The sequence below is a fragment of the Dromiciops gliroides genome, chromosome 4 (assembly GCF_019393635.1).
Source record: "Dromiciops gliroides isolate mDroGli1 chromosome 4, mDroGli1.pri, whole genome shotgun sequence".
NCBI lineage: Eukaryota > Metazoa > Chordata > Mammalia > Microbiotheria > Microbiotheriidae > Dromiciops > Dromiciops gliroides.
Window position 1 is genome coordinate 136,807,624 of NC_057864.1, and position 21,189 is coordinate 136,828,812.

At 37.5% G+C, this 21,189-nt stretch overlaps 1 protein-coding gene across 1 annotated transcript in view; it reads right to left on the reverse strand.

Moving 5' to 3' along the window:
• The window catches only part of WDR64 (WD repeat domain 64), a 182,175-nt gene that overhangs the window by 159,665 nt on the left and 1,321 nt on the right, over positions 1–21,189 (reverse strand). The window contains exon 2 of the mRNA XM_044003187.1: positions 18,541–18,671. Within this exon, the coding sequence (XP_043859122.1) occupies positions 18,541–18,671 (131 nt within the window). The remainder of the gene's footprint in view (positions 1–18,540; positions 18,672–21,189) is intronic.

The following is a 21,189-nucleotide window of genomic DNA, read 5'->3' on the forward strand; positions in this document are numbered from 1 at the left end:
CTATTTTTACAAAGAATTTATGTAATATTGGGAAAAATTCTTCTTTGAATGATATAATTCACTTGTAAATGCACATGGTCTTGGGAGTTTTTTCCTTTGAGAGTTGATTTATGCCTTATTCAATTTCTTTTTTTTTTTTTTTGGATATTAAGTTATTTATATAATCTTTGTCATCTCATGTACTTTTGAATAGAATTTTATTTTCCAAAATATATGTAAAAACAAATTTTAACATCAATTTTTTTTTTAAAATTGTTCCAACTTCTCTTCCCACCCCCACCCACTAGAACTCAAGCATTTCAAAATAAATTATACATGAGTAGTCATGGAAAACATTCCCACATTAGCTAGGTTGTGAGAAAAAAAAACAGTCAAAAAACTCCCCAAACTTCAGACTGAGGAATTGTCAAAGGGAAAAAACATTTTTTTAAAAAATGTGTTTCCAGGGGCAGCTAGGTGGCGCAGCGGACAGAGCACTGGCCCTGGAACCAGGAGCACCTGAGCCCAAATCCGGCCCCAGACACCCAACACCCACCAGCTGCATGACCCCGGGCAAGCCACCCAATCCCAATTGCCTCACCAAAAAAGAAAAAAAAAAAGAAAAGAAAAAAAATGTGTTTCCATCTATTTTCAGATACTTATCACAATGTAGTCAAATATAGTTGGCATTCAGCAAGCATTCATTAAACCTAACTTTTTTTGAAATTGTTGTCAACTTTTCACAGGGATTTGATCAAAGATGACCATCAGAAATCATGTTTGGTTTATTCTGAATGAAAGGAGAGAGAAGCAATCATTCCACATATCCCTTCAGTTTCCAAGTTTGATCAATTCTACTTTTACAATATCTCATGAATGCAGTCTTTATTCCACTCTTACAGCCACCATACTAGTTAAGACTATTAGCCCTTCTTGCCTTTTCCCTTATATGACAGGGTTTCTTAACACTTTCTGTGTCGTGGACCCATTTGGTAGTCTGGTGAAATCTATGTACCCCTCTCAGAATTTTTAAAAATGCATTTTTAAAAGTACATGAGACTTATGAAAATGGCAACCAATCTACAGAGAAAGAAGTGATAGTATCTGAAAATAGATGGAAACACATTTTTTTTTCTTCTTGGACTGGTAGTCCAAGACACCCAACACCCACCAGCTGCATGACCCCTTCTTGCCTGCACTGCTCCATTTGTCCAATTTGGCCTTTCCTTAAGACTTTCCCTTCTCTAATCTGTTCTCCACACAGCCTCCATAATGAGATTCCTAAAGCTTAGATGTAACCATGTCACTCCCCTGCTCAATAAGTTCTAGTAGTAATACATTTTTAGTGATGCTTTCAATTAATCCAACCATTCTGGAAAGCAAATTGGAATCATGCTCAAATGTCAATCAATCCACAGCCAATAAGCAACTACTGACTGCCTGGTATTGTGCTAGATACTGGAGATACAAAGACAATTGTTAAAAAAAAAATCTTTGCCTTTGAGGAACTTACCATCTAGCTGGGAAAAACACTATGTACACATATAGTTATATACAAGATATACAAATTAAATATAAATTAACCATGAAGTCTCTTAGTCAATAAACATTTATTACCTATGTGTTAGGTACTGTGTTAAACACTAAGAAAGGCAAAACAGTCCCTTCACAATCTAATGGGAGAGACAACATGCAAAAAAAACTAAGTACAAAAAGGACTATATAGAGTACAAATTGGAAGTAATCAATGGAGGGAAAACATGAGAATTAAGAGGGATTTTGAAAGGTTTCCTATAGAATGGAGAGATGAACTAACAGCCAGTGGGGCTGGGAAATACTTTCTATAGTGGTCATACAAGCTGAATTTTGAAGACTTCTAGGTGCCAGAAGTATGGTGGGAGTACATTCCAGACATGGGGAAACAAATAATTTCCAAGATCCCACTGTTAGACATATGCTTTTAGAAGGTCAAAGACAGAAAGGTCCTGTACATACTTAAATATCCATAATAGCATTCTGTGGTAGTAATGAACTAGAAATAAAATGGTGTCCATCAGTTGGGAACTGGAGAAACTAAGATAAATGAATGTAATGGAATATTACTGTACCATAAGAAATTATAAATTTGAATAATTCAGAGAAAAATGAGATGACATATGAGCTTATGCAAAGTGAAGTAAGCAGAAGTAGGAAAAAGAGTAATAATAACAATAATGACAATAATAACAAGAATGCTATGTGCCAGGAAATGTGCTAAGTGTCTCATTTGATCCTCACAACCCTGGGAAGTAGATGCTATTATATCCATTTTACAGATGAGAAAACTGGGGCAAAAAGAGTTTAAGTATCTTGCCCAGGATTACACAGCTAATAAATGTCTGAGGCTGGATTTGATTGCACCAATGTAAATGGAAAGAACAAAAAATGAAATTGAATCCCACACCTAATTGTAATAATAGACTTAGCTCTGATAAGAGATGAGAAAACACAACTTCCCTTCTTTGAAAAGGTACAAGGAAAAAAAAAAGAAAAGGTACAAGGCCATGGGAATGAAATATTGTACATACTCTCAGACACAGTCAAAGGGTTGGTTCGTCTTGCTGAACTGTTTTTTGTCTCTTTTTTTTATTCTTTAATATGAGGGAAGGCTTGGGGAGGGGAGGAGGCATTTGCAAATGAAGGTGATATAAAAACAAGAGAGAAAATATCTCAAAAACTTTGTTTTCAAGTTCTGTTAGCTCTCTCTAGTCTCTAAGATCAAATACAATCTACTTTGTCATTTAAAACCCTTCACAACCCTGGGTCTAAACTACTTTTCCAAGCTTACACCTTTTTCAAGCAGCACTCCCTTTCATAGTCTCTAACATATAGCTAGACTGGCCTTCTTGCTGCTTCTCAAGTATACTGAGTCACCTTCCGTGAGTCATTTAACACTGGTGGGCCCCATTTTCTTATCTATAAAATAAGGGCATTGATTTTGATGGCCTTTGTAGTCCATTCCAGCTCCAAATCAATGATCTCATGAAATTACCTTGTATTTCCTTTATCTTTCCATATTTATTTAGAGCCATTTAGATGTCTTCTTAGCCATATTTCCTTTTGTTTTAATATCTTCCCAGATGATTTATCTGCCTGTTCTCTCGGTTTTTAATTTAATTTTGTTCCTCCTGAGATCTTAGGTGGTTTCCTTTTTTCTTTATGTTTTCCTATGGCTCATGAGGACCTTAAAGTTGCCTTAGCCTCTGCATGTGGAGAAATTTGCTTTTCACTAGTCCCAGTTCCTGCTCTAAGAAGTTTCTAAGGAGACAGGACTGGTTTCAGTTGGATGCTAATCTCCTTTCCTTCAGGTCCTGTGCAGCCACATACAAATATACTGGCATCCTGACCTAGTTCCTTCTAGCTGAATAATGTTTACCACCAGGCAGAGGGCACTGCCCAACTTCTAGACAGAACATTTTTACTACACTTTCCCTCTTCGCAAGTGGGTAGGCAAAATTGAAGTCCGATGCTTATTGCCACAGAATAATGGGTTCTGGGAAGGGGCAGGGTATGCTAACAGATACTGAAGGATTGGCAAGAAAATAGTTATTTGTATGCTCTGTCAGAGTTTGTGGAGTGGTACAGACAATGAGTGAGTTAGGGATTAATGTTTTGTGTTGTTAGCATAGAAGGCTATCATATTCAGCTTCTTGGTGTATTGGTCTACAAAGACAGCTGTAATTGCTTTTCTTCTAGTGTATTACTTTTCTTCCCAAGTTTGGAGGGGTTTTTGAGAGTTAGTGGGGACCAGACAAATTTTCTTGTCTTCCATTCATTGGTCACATGACCTGGAACTCAGCCTGACATCTTTATTTGGTATTTTTGTTGTTAAGAAATATTTATAACAGATATGGTCAGGTCAAGCATTTATTAAGCATTCACTATGAGCCAAGTACACTTTGGTCAATGACTCTCTCCAACTTCCATCCCCCACTCCACCTCATTTTATGAATGCCATTTAGTAAAATACAAACACCTGTCTCAAACAGCATACAAAACTGTAACAATATTTGTAAAATTGGGCAACCAATTTAACTCAGATTTTGGTCATTAGAGTACTTCTACTGCCACTTGTATTTTCAAACTTCAGTAGGGATAAAAATGTTTTATTTATTTTGTGCTAATGAATGCCAGTTTCCTAGAAAAAATCTGTAAAAGATATGCAGTTTGAAATAATTCCCTAGATTTACATGGCACCTATTTTTGAAAAAAACCTAGAGCAATGTACAATCATCCAACAAACCCTTGCAGATTTCTAATTACATTTTTTTTTTTTTTTGCTGAGGACAATAACAACAACCTGAGGAAGTAAAAGGGAGCAGATGTGGAGAAAGAGGAGTAATTACCTATGAATCTACAATTTAGTACACAGCAAATATGATAATCAGAAATTTTAGTTATTTTTCCCAATCCACTCATTTCACAAAAAAAGAAACTGAGGCCTAGAGGGATGAAGTGACACCCAGTTCCAGACCTTCTGACTCAAGATCAACTGATTTTTCCATTATAATACTGTAATGAACAGAACCCTAATTAGCATATAGCAATGAGGGCTTTTTTCCAGCTGAGCTAATAAAAATCCTAAAAGATTATGTTGTTAAAGTGTGGTATTCAATAGGCTAGCAAATTTGGAAAACTCCACATTAGCCAATGAATTAGAAAGGATCAGTTTATATCCCAATCCTAATGAAGGGCAATGCCAAGGAATATTCAAATTACTGAAAAATTACACTAATTTCACATACCAGCAAGGTTGTACTTAAGATTCTACAAGTTAGACTTCAGCAATGAATTACCAGAATATGAGAATTACCAGATCAGGCTGGTTTTCAAAGAGGCAGAGGAACTAGAGACCAAATTTCCAGCATTTGCTGGATTATGGAGAAACACATCTACTTCTGCTTTGTTGACTACACCAAAGCCTTTGACTGTGTGGATCACAACAAAATGTGGCAAGTCCTCAAAGAGATAGTAGTCCCAGAACATTTACTTGTCTCCTGAGGAACTTGTATATGAGGCAAAAACAACAGTTAAAACCTATCACAGAACAACTGATAGGTTTAAGCACTGCAATTTGATAGTATGAATTCTGTGGTGCTCAGGTTTCCTTATAGTCTCTCACAGCCATACATTGCTACTGGAAAAACCATACCTTTGAGTATATGGACCTTTGTTGGCAAGGTGGCATCTCTACTTTTTTATATGCTTTCCAGATTTGCCATAGTTTTCCTTTCAAGGAGCAAGCATCTTCTAATTCCATGCCTCCAGTTGCCCTCTGCAGTGATCTTTGAGCCCAAGAACATAAAATCTGACACTGTTTCCATTTCTTTTGCCAGGAAGTGAGGAGACCACTTTCCAAGAGCTTAGGTTTGGAGGCTTTTGTTTGTTTGGGTTTTTTTTAACGTTAAGCTTCAAGTCAGCTTTTCACTCTCATCAAGAGGCTTATTAATTCTTCTTTACTTTCTATCATCTAAGTGATATCATTGAATATCTGAGATTTTTGATAATTCTTCCAATAACCTTAATTCCAGCTTTTGATTCATCCAACTTGGCATTTCACATGATGTACTCTGCATATTAGTTAAATAAATAAGTGACAATATATAGCCCTGTTGTATTCCTTTCCCAATCAAACTCATAATCCTCCATTTGGCTTTTAAATCTCTTCACAACCCACCCTTCTAGCTTTCTTATTCTTCTTCCCCACCCCCACCCCAACTCTAACCCTATTAGCCTTCTTTCTGTTCCTCTCCCAGAATGTTACATCTCTCAAGGACTCCTTGTCTTTTCACTCACTATTCCCCATGCCTGGAAGTGATTTGCTTCCTAACCTCTACCTCATAGCTTTCATGACTTTCATGCCTTTCCTGGCTTTTCTGAAGTCTCAACTTTAATCCTACCTTATCCAGGAGAATTTCTTGGTACTCCCGCTGCCTTCCCTCTGAGATACTTTTCATTATACATCTCTCTCTGCGTTTGTTCAATTTTATATATAAATATAATATATAACATTGTATATTATATTAAATGTTATGTTATTATATATCATATTGTACATGTTATATATGTGTTAACACACACACACACACACACATATATATATGCACATAGTTATTTGCATAGAATCTTCATTAGAATATGAGCCCCTTGGGGGCAGCTAGGTGGCACAGAAGATAGAGCACCAGCCCTGGAGTCAGGAGTACCTGAGTTCAAATCCGGCCTCAGACACTTAACACTTCCTAGCTGTGTGACCCTGGGCAAGTCACTTAACCCCAATTGCCTCACTAAAAAAAAAAAAAAGAAGAAGAAGAAGAAGAATATGAGTCCCTTGAGGACAGAAACTGTATTTTGTCTTTCTTTGTATTCCCAGAATCTTAGCACTGTGCCTAGCAACTATTCCTATTGACTGACTCACATTATGATTTCCCTGGACTATGTGAGGTTAGAGAGTAGGATTTCCTGGTGGGATGGAGAGGGAAGAAACAAAACATCACCTGTCTAGCTGTTATGCCAACAAACTAACACCTGTTGGAAGTAGGAGATGACCATTTCAGAGTCCAAAGGACTCCAAGGAATATGGGCTAATTTCTCCTGGAATATGGAAAACCATTTCTCTCAACAAGTTGATTCCCAAAGAGAAGGAAAGTTCAGCTCCCAGGCAGTTAAGTAACCAATCCAGAGATGAGTAGTAGCCTGGGAAGTTTTCTCTCACCAATAACTAGGTCATATAGAGGGGGCTTCCTGGAAAGGAGTTACTTCAAGGAGTCCAGTCTAAGGAAGAAGGAGAAATCCTTCAGTCATACCTTCCTATGAATGCCTTTGCCTCCCCCCAAAAGTGAGGTTTTTTTGCCTCAGTTAATGTACTGACAGGTTTCTCAAACTTTCATGTAGAGAAGACTAAGGTCAACCTGAAGAGAGACCTAATAAGCAAGGTGGAGAGGGAGGGCACTTCAAAAGAAGCCAAAGTATTTAATGTCTGTGAGAATGGAGGCAAAAACTGAGGTAGAGAAAAAATGGTGGGCCGGATCTGAAACTCCTTAAGAAAGAAGAGAGACAAAGTCAAGAAGCCTTGAGTGCAAATCTCACCTCAGATACCTGGTGCTGGTTGTTCTTCATTCTCAGAAGAGGACCAAAATGGCATCACTATGTTGGGATCAGGGTACAGTATGGCTGATCATAGGTACTTTGGCTGATCAAAACAATACAAGTTCAGAAGGCTCTACCACAGGTTGAGCACAAATAGTCCATACAAACATTTGGAATGGAGATGACTCTAAATTTACACATCTCACATTTCTTTTGAGCTACTGCAATTCTGCTTTGCATATAGAGTACAGTGTCATCTTTGATTCAGGTGTGACATACTGGGTGATCCTGTGCCAGTGTTTCTCATGCTTCACAATCTATCCCAAGGTTCTTCAGAGAGACTTTGAGAGTGTTCTTGTATCATTTCTTCTGACATCCATGTGAGCACTTGCCTTGTGTGAGTTCTCCATTAAATAGTCTTTTAGGGAAATGTACATTTGGGATTTGAACAATGTGGCCATACTATCTGAGTTGTGCTCTCTGTAGTAGAGTTTGAATGCTTGGCAGTTCAGCTTGAGAAAGAATTTCAGTATCTGGTTCCTTATTTTGCCAGGTGATCTTCAGAATTTTCCTAAGGTAATTCAAATGGAAGCAATTCAGTATCCTAGCATGGTGCTGGTATACTCTCCAGGCTTCACAGGCATGTGTGAGGTCAGCAGAAGGGCTTTGTAGACCTTTGGTTTGGTAGGCAGCCTAATACCTCTTCTCTCCCACACTTTACTTTGGATCCTTTCAAACATTGAGCTAGGTCTGGGAATACATGCATCAATCTTATCATCTATGTGTACATCCCTAAAAAGTACACTGCCATGGTAAATGAACTTAGCCCCAGCATTTAAAATTTTTCCATTTGCGTTAGCTGACAGATCCATGTACAGATGGTGTGGTGCTGGCTGGTGGAGAACCTGTTTTCTTGGTGTTAATTGCTATGCCAAAATTAACACAAGCAACAACAGAGAATCAATCCATACTTTGTTGCAGCTCAGACACAGAGGCTGCACTGAATGCACAATCATCTGCAAACAAAATGTCACACACTCACACACACACACACACACGCACACACACTCCTTCCACTTTAGTCTTGGCTTGTGGCCTTTCCAAGTTAAACAATTTACCATCATTGTGATAGCTGATCTTGATACTCTTTTCATCTTCATAGAAGGCATCTGACAATATGAGCTATGGTGCAGTGGCAAAAATCATTTAGTTCTTCACAATCTCGGTATCATCTAGCTGCTAACGTGCTTCCTCCAAAACAAATTATCTTCTATTTATTTTGCATGGTAAGCATATACTTACATGTGAGGGACAGTGTCTTGTAGTGAATGGAGAAACTGCCTTGAAACCAGAAAGACCTGGGTTCAAGTCCTGCCTCTGATATGTACTACATGTTTGACCTTGGACAAGTAACTTCACTTCTCAGTCTTCTAGGCAGCTTGGTAAGACTATAGTTCAGAAGAGATACAGATCTACAGTGGTAGAGGGAATTTCTTCATCTGGGAATTTCTTTTGCTAATGAAATCACAGGTCTAGTCCCGATCCCCCAACCTTATGCATACATGTTGTCCCCTGCACTCTTAGAATACAAGCTTCTTGAGGGAAGGGACTGTTTCATTTTTGTCTTTATATCCCTCCGTGCCTATCACAAGGGCATGGAACATAATCATTACTTTGAAAACATTTGTCGATTGATCTATAATACAGTAACACAGTCTATAGAACATTGGGCCTGGAATCAGGAAAACCTGAGTTCAGATGAAGTCTTGGACACTTATTAGCTGTGTGATCCTGGACAAGTTAGTTGAATCCTGGCAAGTAACCTCTGTTTGCCTCAGTTTCCTCATTTGTAAATGAGAAGAATAATAATACCCATTTCTCAGGGTTCTTATGAGGATCAAATGAGATATTATTTGTAAAGTGCCATAGTGCTTAGCGCATAGGAAATGCTATAGAAGTATTAGCTTGAATTATTAATAATAATTCAGAGAAAACAATTTCCATGTCATTTATGTCACAGTAGTGTTGTGAGATTTAAATTAGATGTTTGTAAAGTGCTTTGGAAACCCTAAAGCATCACATAAGCACCATTTCATTGTCAGATAGCTTGTTGCTGGTCACATAGTAACAAAAAGAGCAATAGAGGACCTGAGTTGGAATCTCATCTCTTCTACTTAACACTCCTATCATCCTATTACCCTGGATTAAGTCCATTAGCCTCTCTGGGTTTCAGTTTCTTTATCTATAAAAATAGGGGATTAGATGATCTCACAAGTCCTTGCCAGTTCTAAGGCTATGATAGGAGAGCCAGTAATGTGGCCAGACCATGGGAAGATCAAAACCTTTGCCCTCTGGGTAAACAGCTTTGTTTCATTGTTCCTCTACTCTCTCTTACTTTGCCAGGAAGAGTCAAAGGGGATTAGCATCAAGAAATAAGAAAAACGATACAGCACCGGCCCTGGAGTCAGGAGTACCTGAGTTCAAATCCGGCCTCAGACACTTACCTCTTACTGGCTGTGTGACCCTGGGCAAGTCACTTAACCCCAATTGCCTCACCAAAAAAAAGAAAGAAAGAAAGGCAGGAAGGAAGGCAGGCAGGAAGGCAGGCAGGAAGAAAATTAAAAAAGAAATAAGAAAAACACAATTTTTTTGTAAGGGAAGTCCCAAGAGAAGAGACTAATAAGGTGTAATAGAGACAAAGTGGAAGACATAGAGAATGGCCATGCTAAACCAGAGTGAAATCTCAGAAACTAGAGAACAAGAAGTATAGTACAAAACGATTAAGCCTAAAAGTACTATACTAGATAGTTTATCAGGAATGCTTTGTTGTTATTGTTAAGTTTTTTCAGTCCTGTCTGGTTCTTCATGATCCCATTTGAGCTTTAACTCTTCTATAAAGTTAAGCAAAAAGGTTTTTGCACAAACAAAACCAATGCAGCCAAGATTAGAAGGAAAGCAGAAAAATGGGAGGAAATTCACATGGTTTTTCTGATATCGACCTCATTTTTCAAATATAGAGAGAATTGAGTCAAATTTATAAGAATGCATAATTCCTTAATTGATAAATGAGCAAAGGATATGAACAAGTAATTTTCAGAAGAAGAAATCAAAGCTATCTATAGTCATATACCAAAATGTTCTAAATCAATATTGATTAAAGAAATGCACATTGAAACAACTCTGAGGTTCCATCTCCTACCTATTAGATTGATCAATATGACAAAAAAAAAATAACAAATAGTGGAAGGGCTGTGGGAAAATTGGGACACGAATACACTGCTGGTGAAGTTGTGAACTGATCCAACCATTCTGGAGAACAATTTGGAATTATGCCCAAAGGGCTATAAAATTGCACATATTCTTTGACCTAGCAATAAGCACTATTATGTGTGTATCCTAAAGAGATTTTTTTTTAAAGGGAAAAGGGCCTATATGTACAAACATATTTATACCAGCTCTTTTGTGGTGGCAAAGAATTAGAAATTGAGACAATGCCCAACCATTGGGGAATGGCTGAACATGTTATGGTATATGAGTGTGATGGAGTGTTATTGTGCTATAAGAAATGACTAGTAGGATGCTTTCATAAAAATCTGGAAAGACGTCACATGTAGTGATGCAAAGTGAAATGAACAGAACCAGGAGAACATTTTACACAGTAGCAGCAATACTATATGATGATCAGCTATAACTGACTTAGCTATTCTCAGCAACAAAGATCCAAGAAAATTCTTAAGGGCTTATGATGAAAAATGCTATCTATCTCCAGAGGAAGAACCGACAGAGTCTGAATGCAGATCGAAGCATACTATTTTTACTTAATTATTTCATGTTTTATTTTTATCTGTATACTTTTCACAACATGACTAATATGGAAATACGTTTTTCATGACTACACAGGTATAACCTATATAAAATTGTTTTCCTTCTCAATAAGGGGTAGGGGAGGAAGGGAGAGATTTTGCAACACAAAATTTTCAAGAATGACCATTAAAAATAGTTTTTATATGTAATTGGAAAAATTAATATATTTTTAAAAGGGAAAAAATAGAGACTTAAATGGGGGCAAATAAACACCAACTGATGATAAAAAGTCTCCTACTCGAGTGTAACGATTGGAATGACACCACCTGCTGGAGACTTACTGTAGAAGAATTCCGCCCATGAAGCGGAGGCCTTTGAGGGCAAGACCAGGAGTCTTTTCTTTGGCATCAGAAAGTGACGTTGGGTAGTGGGAGGAAGAAGGAAGAGACTAGTGCTCTGTCTCAGGCTTTCCTTTGGACTCTGGTGGAGAGCGGAGCTAGAAATGTGCTCTCCCTTTAATAGATAAGAATCTAGGCCTCTCTCTTTACCAAATTCTTATTCTCTTTGATAAATGCTTAAAAGTCTAACTCTTGCTAAAGCTTATAATTTATTGGCGACCACTCATTGGATATTTTAGACAGACTAGCTAGAATTTTAGCCCTTAACACAAGATTTTCAAAGAAATAAGACAGATTGCTCCTTAAGGAAAAGACCCAGAAAGAGTTTCTCTCTCCCTTCATTTCATCCCCCTCCCTCCCGTGCCCTGCTTCCTCCAACCTGAGATTTTGCTGGTCCATGGTTAAGTGTAAGGGCTACACACCTTAAATGATAAACATCAGGTAATATCATTGTTGTTATTGTTAAAAATCTTGGTGACATGGAAAAGTCTTTTTTTAAGCTCCAGGTTTGGAGCTAGATCTGGAGTTTGTAATCTTTTTTTGTTGACCCCATTGGCAGACTGGTAAAGTCTAAAAGATCCATTCTCAGAATAGTTTTAAGAAATATAATTAAAGGAAATGCTAAATTTCAGTTAGCAGGTAATGAAAAGAAAGATGTAATTTTTCCCCATTCAAGATTACGCATGCCTTGGGGGAAGGGATGGTCTGTGGATTCCAGGTTCAGTACTTCTGGACTAAATGATCTCTAAGGTCCCATTCAAACTCTAAATTTTTTGTTAATTATCTCAGTTTACTCTAAAATGATAAATCGTCAATTGAGTTTTCATCCTCTCTTTGGTATGTCTTGTGAATAAAGCTGGGGCTGTATTTTCAATAGAGCCATCTGGGGAACCATAGGGCTCACATCAAGAGAAGCAGCAATAATCACAGTTAAGTCTGTTCAGTCCTCCCATCAAATCTCTTCCAGTGGTCCTTAGAGCAACTTGAATGTCTTCTCATACGGATATTGCTAATCCCAGAAACTAGTTCATGATGACAGCATCTATATGTTCATCACTAAAAGCTCAAGATCCCAGGAGAACACGTTAGTAAGGTTGGGGAGATTCAGTCTGACTAAGCCTGTGGAAAATCTGTAACAGAGAAAACTAAGTATATCTTGGAAAGTTTACAGTAAGTCTAAGGCTGACGTATTTGGTTCTCAGCTAACATTTTCTTAAAGCATGAACCATGATTTAAAAAAAAAAAAAACAACCCTTAAGTGAGAAACAATAGCATCATCCATTTTTTACAAAGCAGAATTAGTCATTCATTAGTCATAATTAATCATCTTTGACTCATAGACAGTGTTATTAATGGTACTCCCCTCTTTGCTACAAGCACCCTCTCCTTTCCATGCACATAGAAAGTATATTTACATTCCATTTTTTATATCAAAATCATAGCATAATTTCCATGTGAAAGCTAAGCCATGGCCCTTTGTGGGTTTTAAAAACTCATATGTATGCACCGTTGAAACTTGTCCATGCCAGCATACTTGTAAGCTAAAAACAGACAGATCAAAGAGTTCTGGAATCCAAGAGACTAATGGTGACCCACAAAATGCCAAGATGTGGAGAACTCTAAAGACTTAGGCCAATTATTGCATAGCCAATTTCATGGGGCTTTTTCAGTTTGTTTTTCTAGTAACATTAATAGTATATTTTTACGTAATGGACCAAATGGATCCTGATGCAAACCAAATCAGCTAGATAGAGTGGAGGGGAAAGAATGTTGGGCTTGAAGTAAGAAGCTCTAGGTTTGATAATAAATGCTAGCACTTATGAGATGAATGACTGTGAGACTGAGGACAAATCATATCATCTCTGAGCTTCAGTGTTCTCATATGTAAAGAGAAGATAATCATGCTTGAACTACCTACTTCACAGGGTTATTGTGAAGTTCAGGAATTGTAAAATGTTATACAAATGTGTTATTAAAATATGATTCCTTCTTTCCCCATTCACTAAAGAAAATGAAAATAATTTTGTTGTGCTTGCAAGGTTTGTAGAATAGAACTGTCCTCGTGGAAACCTTGAGAAGTAGGCATTATAATTATTACCTCCATTTTAAAGTGAAATAAATTGAGATTCTTTCATTTGTCCATGTACAAATACTAAGTTTTTGAGCAGGTATAATAGGCATGCTGATTTCAGTTAGTATTCAGTCTAGAAATCCTTCTAGTTCAACATGCTTACTGCCTATAAAGACAAACTCTGAATATCTCAAAACATTGACTCATGGTTGTCAAAGGCTATTCCAATGGAATACAATCTCTGACAGAGCTCTCTACAAAGCTAGGAAGGTATTAAACATTGGACTAGTGATAAGTTATGTGGTGGTCTTCTAGGACCAGATTTGCTAAGGGCCAAGAAGCTGGCTGCCAGATTTTTTTTGGTATTGACTATAGTAATTCTAAAAGGGTTTTAATCTGCATTGGTGGGAGGATTTTGTCTCCATTTGATTGTAAGTTCCTGGAGGACAGGGACTTTTTGCCCCTTTTTGTATCCCCAGAGGTTAGCACAGTGCCTGACATATAATAGGTCATTTGTAAAATCACATTTGTAAAATCACAGATCTTCGGACCTGGCTCATCAATAGTAAATCTTTTAAAAAATGAATTTTTGAGGGGGAAGCTAGATGGTGCAGTGGATAAAGCATTGGCACTGGATTCAGGAGGACCTGAGTTCAAATCCAGCCTCAGACACTTGACAGCTACTAGCTGTGTGACCCTGGGCAAGTCACTTCATCCTCATTGCCCTGCAAAAAAAGAAATGGTTTTTTGATGGATTGATTGACTAAAAGTCAATGAAATGACCAAATCAGTCACACCACAGGCAAGGTTACTTTTCTGTCTCCAAAGAAGCACTGTTGTTTCTTACTGGTGCTTGAAATTATCTGTTTTCCATTCATATCTGGGCATGATCTCTGGGGAATACGCTGGAAAACTCTGCCCTAGTATCATGGAGAAAATCAAACTTTCTTTAGTGTCATTCTAACCTTATGTACAATGATCAAAACAGTTCTAGAAAGGAGCAAAGAAGTCCTAGAAAGGGGTGGAGGAGGAGTAAGAGAAAAGCACTCTGGTCTTTTAGGCTATATTAATTCCATTCTTTCACCTCTTGGATACAAATTGCTGTACTTCATCCTTTTCTACCTTTCCCTCCTATGATCCCCTCCCCTTTTTCTATTATCTTCAATTAATCAATCAACAAGCACTTACTAATTGATAACTATGTGCTAGGACTTAGAAATACATGTCCAAAGAATGAAATAACCCATACTTGAAAGGAATTTACAAGCTAATGGAGTGGTAGGGGCAACAAATACATATAAAAATACACACAGCCGAAGTATAGTTAATAAATACATACATACACATAGGCAATAGTTAAATACAAGATAGTTAGGGAGAGAAGAACACCAACATGAAGGAGGGCAGGAAAGGCTTCATACAGAAGATGGTTTCTGAGTTGCATCTTAAAGGCTAGCCTGAAGCAGTGAATCATCATGGTGACAGGATCAAAATAGGAGGTGGAGAAGCTGTGTGATCAGTATTAAGAAAAAGGAAAATCTTTTGGAACCTTTTTCTCCAGCCGCAAGCCCAGAGTTAGAATTAGCATCAGGAATAAGGTCATAAATAAGGTTAGGATTAGAGTAAAAAGTCAGCACTAGATTTTCCAATTCTATTTTATCTCATCTGGAGTTGACATGATCAAATAATTTATTATGGGATTTAGAGTTGGAAATGACCTTCCTTCAAGGTTCTCCAGCATAACCTCGTTAATATGTCATTGAAGAAATCGGGGCCCAAAGAGGTGAAGAAATGGATTTGTCCAAAGCAGGGAATGATAGCATCAGGATTCAAACCCCTGTCTCCTCTGACACCAAAGCTCTTTCAGCCTTTGCAAGTTTTGTCTTTGGGAAAATAGTAGATCATTCACCTGGAGGACCAATTATGAAAAACTACAGCCACTCTTCTTCCTCATCTCTCTCAGCATCCTTCTTATGGGACCAAGTTCCTTGTTAAGGACATCTTGTTTAATGGAAGCCAGGTGAATCATTGTGGCATATTATAATGACACATACATGAAGCCTGGTGATTCATCTGTCACAATATTGTAGAGAACAGAAGTCTTAGCTACTTACTCACAATGCATGTAGATTTCCAAAATTCTAGGTTAGTGCTATCATAATTCAAATGTGGAATTTTACCCTAAATACCACAGATCCATATTCCTTCAACAGAATGTAGCTCTCCCAATTCCTACCCTAATTTTTTTCACCCTTTGAAGTTAACTGATCATAGTTCAGAAGTCTCTGGCATAATTGTTGAACTACCATCTCTATAAAGGATTATTCTGAGGGTTGGTCTGAACAATAACTAGTATTTATGTGACTTTTTTTTAGTCTTGATGTTCACTTGGAACACTGGTTATAAAACATTTTTTTTTCCTTTGCCATGAGGAATCTTGGCACCTTGATTGTTTAAACTGTTAACAAAGAAGAGTTCTTGGGAAGTTGGTCTTCTAGACCTATTTCCCGAACCTTGAGATTTTTCTGCCTCTCCTTCCTTTCCACCTAAACTTCCCATTCTCTTTCTTTTTTTCCTCAAAAATAATAGTAAAAATTGAAGATTTGTACCTTTCTTTTTTATTTTATTTTTAAGGTTTGTAATGTGCTTTACCTATGTTAGATACATACTGTTATCTCCATTTTACAGATAAGGAAACTGAGGTACCAAGAAATAAAGTGACTTAGTCACACAATTAGTAACTGTCTTGGGATAGGACTCAAATATAGATCTTCCTGACTCCAAATCCAAAGGACAAAACCAAAGGAAATGGGTTTAAAAGATGAGAAAAAATCTGGGAATAACTGTAAATGAGTTTGGAGATACTACTAAGAGATATTGGGTTATTACTGTCACTAGAGATATGAAGAATAAGATCTGCAACTATTTACTTTCAATTAAACAAGGGTTTAATAAGGTCGTGCTACAGTCAGAAACCATGCTAGGTGTCTGGAGATACAGAGATAAAAGTGAAACAGGCTTTCCCTCAAGAAGCTAACCTACCAAGGAAAGCAGTTGGGCTATGGAGGCCCAATATGTACAGAGATAAACACAAAGTAAATACAGAGTAAATACAAAATACACATCAAATTAAATGCAAAGTAATTGCTAAAGAAAGAACATTGCGAGCTATTGTAGGAGGTAGCACTTGAATTGTGTCTTAAAGTCAGTTAGGAATTCTAAGAGATTGTAGGGAGGATGGAGTTCTGGCATGGGGAACAAACAGCCTATGCAAAGATAGGAGGTGGAAGAACAGTGAAAAGGCCAGTTTAGATGGACTTTAATGTGCCTAAGATGAAATGTCACGTATGGGGATACAGCAAGCAGGCTAATCAGGATGAAACAGGGGGGTAATGGGTAATCAGCTGGAAAAGATAGATTTTAGAGCTGGAAAAGACCTTAGAGATCTTCTGAACCAACACTTTTATGTTATGTATGAGAGAACAGAGGCCGGAGAAGATTAAATGATTTGCCCAAGTGTGAATCTAGATCTTCTGACTCCACAATCAGTCCTCTTTATCCCTGTCTGGAGCCAGATTATAAAGGGTTTTAAATGCCAAAGCTCAGAGTTTATATTTTATCCTAAAGGCAATAGGGAGCTATTGATACTTATTGAGTAGGGAAGTGATGGAGTCAAACCTTCACTTTAGGAATATCATTTTAACAGCTGTATGTAGGATGAATTAGAGAGGGGGAGAAACTGGATGTAGAAAGGCCTATTAGGAGAATATTGTAATAGTTTAGGAGAGATGAAGTGATCCTGTTGTACTAGGTTGGGCATTCTTTTATGTATTGGCAAGTGTCTGTACTGGAATGACCAACCAGTGGAATGACCTTTTGATGCCCTTTAGAGTCTTGTTAAAAATTTGCTAAAGGCCACATATAATTGAATTCAATAGTAATTTATTAAGTGCCTGCTGTGTGGAACCACTGTGCTATGTGCTAGTTACACAAAGACAAAAATGAAAAGCATTCACCTGCCCTCAAAGAGCTGACATTTTGCTGGAAAGCTAATCAGGAAAGGTGTGAAAGAAACCTCAAAATTAGCCACTAAGGCAAACAAATATGTAGTTAAAGCGAAATGCCACCAATGTTTATCAGCTTAGTTTCAGAATCAAGTTGGAGATAAAGATAGGAAAAACAGGCAAAAAGATGGGGTTTTTTTCCCCTTACAATGACCCCAATTTTCTAACTCTAGGTCAGAGAATGCTTAAATCTAATGACAGCAACTCTGTGAATTTATTATTAATATTATTTTTATTTTTTAACAAAACCTGTGATTTCATTGGACTATGAAATTCTTAATGAGGAAACTCTCACCCATACAGATTGGCAACCATTCTGCAATTTGCGGTGATGATTACCCAAGATCATACAGTTAGTAGGCCAGCTCTCTACCAAGTAGGACTCTACCAACTATGTGTTTATGAAGAGAGAAAAAGAAATTCAATGTTTTCTTGTCACTAATTACACACCAGCCACTTCTCCATTTATTACACCAAGGAAACAAACTCCCCTTAAATATAAGGGACAGGGGTTCCTCCCACAATCTCTCTGATACTTCTTTTTTTGGGGGGGGGGGTGAGACAATTGGGGTTAAGTGACTTGCCCAGGGTCACACAGCTAGTAAGTGTTAAGTGTCTGAGGCCGAATTTGAACTCAGATACTCCTGACTCCAGGGCCGGTGCTCTATCCACTGCGCCACCTAGCTGCCCCTCTCTGATACTTCTAAAGAGTAGTCCTTAGGTATCATCCAACCAAGGTCACACAGTCCAGCTGTCTACCAACTAGGACTTTACCAATTATGAGTTTATTAAGAGATAAAAAGAGATTCTCTCTTGCCCACCCCAGGCTCCAAAAGTTACTTTGGAAGTGACCTTCTGTTTACATAGTACATATTTCACATGTACATAGTTATTTGCATAGAGTCTTCTTTATTAGAATATTAATTCCTTGAGGTCAAGGACCATGTTTTTGCATTTCTTTGAGTCCCCAGCACTTAGGATAGTGCCTGGTAAATAGCATGTATGTTGGAATTGCTTAATCAACATGTAATCAATCTGTAATCCCAAACTGAAGAAGATGACTTTGAAATTTCATGGAACAGACATCACAAATTCCTACCTCACACCAATCCACTGGTGCATCTGGATTGTTGCTGAGTTTCCTGTAGAAGCTTTTCACATCTTGGCTCTTTATTTCTGGACCAAATAGTTCCAATACTGACTCATAGAACTTTTCATAATCAATAGTGTCTACATTGAAACAAAGAATTACAGGTACAATGTTACCAAATACAGAAGACCCTGTTGTTTAAGATCATAGAATTACAGTTGGAAAGTATATCAAAAGCCACTGAGTTCAACACCCTTAACTTGCAAATAAGGAAACTGAGGCTCAGAGAGCTTAAGTGACTTGTGAAAAGCCACAGAACTAATAAAGTATCAGAAGTGGGCTTTCAACCCACTTCAGCCCTGCATCTACTATACCACATTGTTTATTTCAGCATGTATCACTCTTATCGTCTTACTGCTTTATTTCAATTTGTAAGCAGCAGATTATTCTGGTTTAAAAAATCCTTTCCTTTTGGACCTGACTAGGCTTTGAGTTAGAATATTCCAAAGTAGGGTAGAAATTGTTCCAATTAAATGTCCTAGCACCTTCACCATAGCTCCTCTCTCAACTAAAATAGGAAAGATCTATTTTTCCTCAGCATGATTCCTCAAAGGGAAAAGCCAGACTTGGTTTATCCCTTTTTTGATTTGAATGATCTTACCTATTGGTAGCAGACCACCTGCTGTAGTGGCCTACAAGGATTCACTTATAGAGATTTATCAGAGCAAATTTCTTTTACATCATGTAACCATATAAGATTTCCAGCTTTAGCTTGGAACTTTCTGCTGCCAAACTTAGCAATAAATGGAGATTAGAGTAATAGGCTAAGTGACAGAAGGGGTCAGGCATGGGCTTTCAAAATGCTAAGAGATTTTTGTTGTTGTTGAGTCAATTCAATCATGTCTGACTCTTCATGAACCCATTTGAAGTTTTCTTGGCAAAGACCTTGAAGTGATTTTCTATTTCCTTCTCCAGTTCATTTTACAGATAAGGAAATTGAGGCAAACAGGGTTAAGTGACTTGCCCAGGGTCACACAGCTAGTGCCTGTCTGAGGTTGGATTTGAACTCAGGTCTTCCTGACTTCAAGCCCAGCATTCTACCCACTGTGCCACCTAGCTGTCCTGTGCATAACAGATCAAACTGGGTCAATGAACAAACCTAGTAGTATTAGAGATGCTTATATTTCATACTTATCAATACCTTATTGATACTAATGAGCATAATATTTTTTTAAATCTGGGATGATTTCTAGGCTATTGTTTGAGTCATTGACAAGAAGACTAAATCCTGGTAGATAACTTGTGAATAAACTCAGACATTCATTTTTTAAAATTACTTTCCAAATGTCATTTTGATTTTGATGATGGTGTTAAATTGCTGTAACATTCTGGAAACAATTATTAAAGGACTGAGTTGTAAGCACTTATAAGGAGAATTCTTGATTACTATTAGTCAGCATGGGCTAATTGAGATACAATCATTCTAGATAACCCTCTTAGTCCTTTTGGTAACAGAATGACTAGATGGCAGGTCATAGAATGCTTTAGATCAGAGATCCACAACCCATATGACATGGACCTCAGGACATCCTTGAAATGCTGAAAAAGGTCTTCATAACCAAATATGAATCCACAGATAGGCATTAAATATGTATGCATTACCACTTTAAAAAAAAATTACTTTCCAGAGTCAGCCTGATACAGTGGGTAGAACTATGGACTGAAAATCAGGAAAACCTGGGTCTAATTCCTGCCTCTGACACTTGCTAGTTGTATAAATATAGAATGAAAGTCACTTGACCTTGCTGACCCTTTTTTTCTACATCTGTAAAAATGAGAATAAGAATGATTATTAATACTACTACCACTGGGGGCAGCTAGGTGGCACAGTGGATAAAGCACCAGCCCTGGATTCAGGAGGACCTGAGTTCAAATTCGACCTCAGACACTTGACACTTACTAGCTGTGTGACCCTGGGCAAGTCACTTAACCCTCATCATCCTGCCAAAAAAACAAAAAACAAGAACAAGAACAAATACTACTACCACTACCTTCAGTACCTACCTCACAGGACTTTTTGTAAGACTTAAATGAAATAACGTAAGTAAAGCCCTTTGCAAACTTTACAATGCTATATGTAAATGTCAGTTATTGCTCACTTGTGGCTGTATGCTTGGAAATTTATTGATGAGCAAATTGTGCCCGGTAGATTCAGGAACCTGGTTAAAGTCAAGGTATGCTACTTTTATCATTTCCCCTAAGTCTTTCAAGTTCTGTCACTTGTGTCACAGCAAGAGATTAATTTAGCAGGACTCACTCTTTTCCTAAACTAAGTTAATTATTAACCAATGTTCCATTTCTTTTCAAAGAGTTTATAAAACTATAGAAGACAAGAAATTTGTAATGTGAATTTCAGAATTTAATCTCCTGAAATGGTATTAACGGAATCATCACATTTGTCCAACCCCTCATTTTAACAGATGAGAAAACTTAAGGCCCAGAGGTCATACATTATGTAGTGCAAATAGCCAAACGTGATTTTTCTATTAAAGCTATTTGTTCTCAATGTTAGGTGTTAACACATTAAGAGGGAAAGAATTTTTACTTACAGGCAGCTACAGTACAGCCAAAATATCCCTATAGAGGCTCAGTAGACTA